Consider the following 2500-nt stretch of genomic DNA (forward strand, 5'->3'; position numbering starts at 1 on the left):
CCGTGTGTGCATGTGTGTGTGTGCGTGTGTGCGTGTGTGTGTCTGTATACATACATATGACCCTGTGTGTGTGCGTGTGTGTTTGTATGTGTGTGTCTGTATACATCCATATGACCGTGTGTGTGTTTGTACCTCCATTTGACTGTGTGTGTGTGTGTATACCTGCATATGACTGTGTGTGTGTGTGTGTGTGTACCTCCATATGACTGTGTGTGTGTGTACCTCCATGTGACCGTGTGTGTGTGTGTGTGTGTGTGTGTGTGTGTACCTCCATGTTTGTCTTATGACAAATGTACTTATTGTAAGTCGCTTTGGATAAAAGCGTCTGCTAAATGTCCTAAATGTAAATGTAAATGTGACCGTGTGTGTGTGTGTGTGTGTGCCTCCATATGACTGTGTGTGTGTGTGTGTGTGTGTGTGTGTGTGTGTGTGTGTGTGTGTGTGTGTGTGTGTGTGTGTGTGTGTGTGTGTGTGTGTGTGTGTGTGTGTGTGTGTGTGTGTGAACCTCCATGTGACGGTGTGTGCTTGCAGGTGGTGGACCTGTACTGGGGCGTGGACCCTGAGGAGTGGGACAATCCGGACCTCCAGCGCCTCCGGATGAAGCTCCTGGAGGAGTGTCTGAAGACCTCCGCCGGGCCCTGCTTCGTGGTGAGGACACACACACACACACACACACACAAACACACACACACACGTGTCCACTACCTTCAGTCACTGAGGTGGGTTGGCCCCGCCAGGCAGCGTCCAGAGGCCCCCGTTGTGTTCCTCTACGGGACACACAAACACACCCAGCAACACAACGCTGTTGGCTTAACAACAGCGTTGTGTTGCTGGGTGTGGTTGTTGTCCAGGCAACCACCTTTATGTGTTGAGTGCAACACAGACACTTTTATGACGGCGTGATGTGTGCAACAAACACGGATCTAGGCTCTAGATCAATAATACAACGGTTGCGGTTTGCTTTGATTGATTGGCTAATGAAATGCATCAAATCAATTGCTCGATGCCAGTTCCTCAATCTCCGTCAGATGAATGGTCCTTCCACCACCTCTAGCGGAATCTGCAGACGTCTCAAATGAGAACGAGGATCTTGTTGATAGGGCTGACTGGTGCGATCGCGTTCACCAGCATGAACCCACACATCATCACACCTCGTGGGTCAAATCTGAATCCAGAATATTCCAGAAGAAACTCTCTGAATGCACTGGTTTAACCAAACGCCTCAAAGCCTTCCTCAGCTCAGTATCCCTGACCTTACGTCTCCGTGTGTGTGTCTGTGCATGTGAGGGTGTCTCTGTTGGCGTGTGAGCGTGTGTGTATGCGTGCGTGGATGTGAATAGGGTGAGATGAATAGAGGATGTCAGTGTGGACCAGGCTGAGAGGCTCACCGCGCGGCGGACCCAGACGCCGTCGTGGAGGCAGACCTCACACATTATTCATGCTGACATTTGAGCGATGTGCTTGAAATTATTTTGGGCCACCTACCGAGAGAGAGAGGGGTAAAAAGAAAGGGAAGAGGAGGGAGAGGGAGACGGGAAGCAGATGGAGCCAGAGAACGTCGCAGTGAATTATTCAGAAAGAACGGGGAGATTCACGGGGTTGTAATTGAGGCGAGGGAGCGAGGAGAAGTGGTGCATGATGGGTCAGGGCCTGTCACCATCACCCGCTCATACCTGCTACCCTGGCTGTCCGCCACTCTGACACACACTCCAAGCACACACACTGACCCCCCCCCCCCCACACACACACTACCCACTACACACTCGCACGCACACACACACACCATCTACTTAAAGCGAGAATAGAAAGTGGAAAGTTTTTAATCTTAAGAAAACAACTGAAGTTTCTAAGTTTGTGCTTCCTGAGGTCCTGAAGTGAAGGGTGCCACAGGAGTGTGTGTGGATTGTAATGGGAGGGGTGGGGGGGGGGTGGGGGGTCTTTTGATCAGAGGGTCGCCTGCATCTGATGACAGTTCTGGGGTAGCTCAGTGTTGTCCCCACAGAGCAGGTGTGTGTGCGTGTGTGTGTGTGTGTGTGTGTGTGTGTGTGTGTGTGTGTGTGTGTGTGTGTGTGTGTGTGTGTGTGTGTGTGTGTTTGTGTGTGTGTGTGTGTGTGTGTGTGTGTGTGTGTGTGTGTGTGTGTGTGTGTGTGTGTGTGTGTGTGTGTGTCCAATTTCATTCTGAAATTGGAGGCTGCTTGGTTCATGTCTAGAGGAGGCTGATATTTTACCAAAGCTGGTAAAATATCAGCCTCTTCAACAACAAATATCTGACCTTGGCTACAAATGTCAATGTCTGGTACTTATCTTTGGCAGCCTGCGCCATGTGAATAGGCTTGTCGTTAGGGGTCTCAGTATAGTTGGCTTTACAAGAGCAAGGGAAAAAAAACTTGCCAAATACTTCTCAATATCGTCCTATATGCTAATCCATAATCTGCTGTCTGAACTGTCATCAGACTCACGTTGCTGGATCATGGAGCAATGTTTTGTCTCCCTAACATTT

At 49.9% G+C, this 2500-nt stretch overlaps 1 protein-coding gene across 1 annotated transcript in view; it reads left to right on the forward strand.

Moving 5' to 3' along the window:
* nwd2 (NACHT and WD repeat domain containing 2) overlaps window positions 1-2500 on the forward strand; it is a 55482-nt gene that overhangs the window by 33868 nt on the left and 19114 nt on the right. The window contains exon 4 of the mRNA XM_030338810.1: window positions 532-648. Coding sequence (XP_030194670.1) covers window positions 532-648 — 117 coding nt within the window. The remainder of the gene's footprint in view (window positions 1-531; window positions 649-2500) is intronic.

The sequence above is a fragment of the Gadus morhua genome, chromosome 17 (genome assembly GCF_902167405.1).
Source record: "Gadus morhua chromosome 17, gadMor3.0, whole genome shotgun sequence".
Classification (NCBI taxonomy): Eukaryota; Metazoa; Chordata; class Actinopteri; order Gadiformes; family Gadidae; genus Gadus; species Gadus morhua.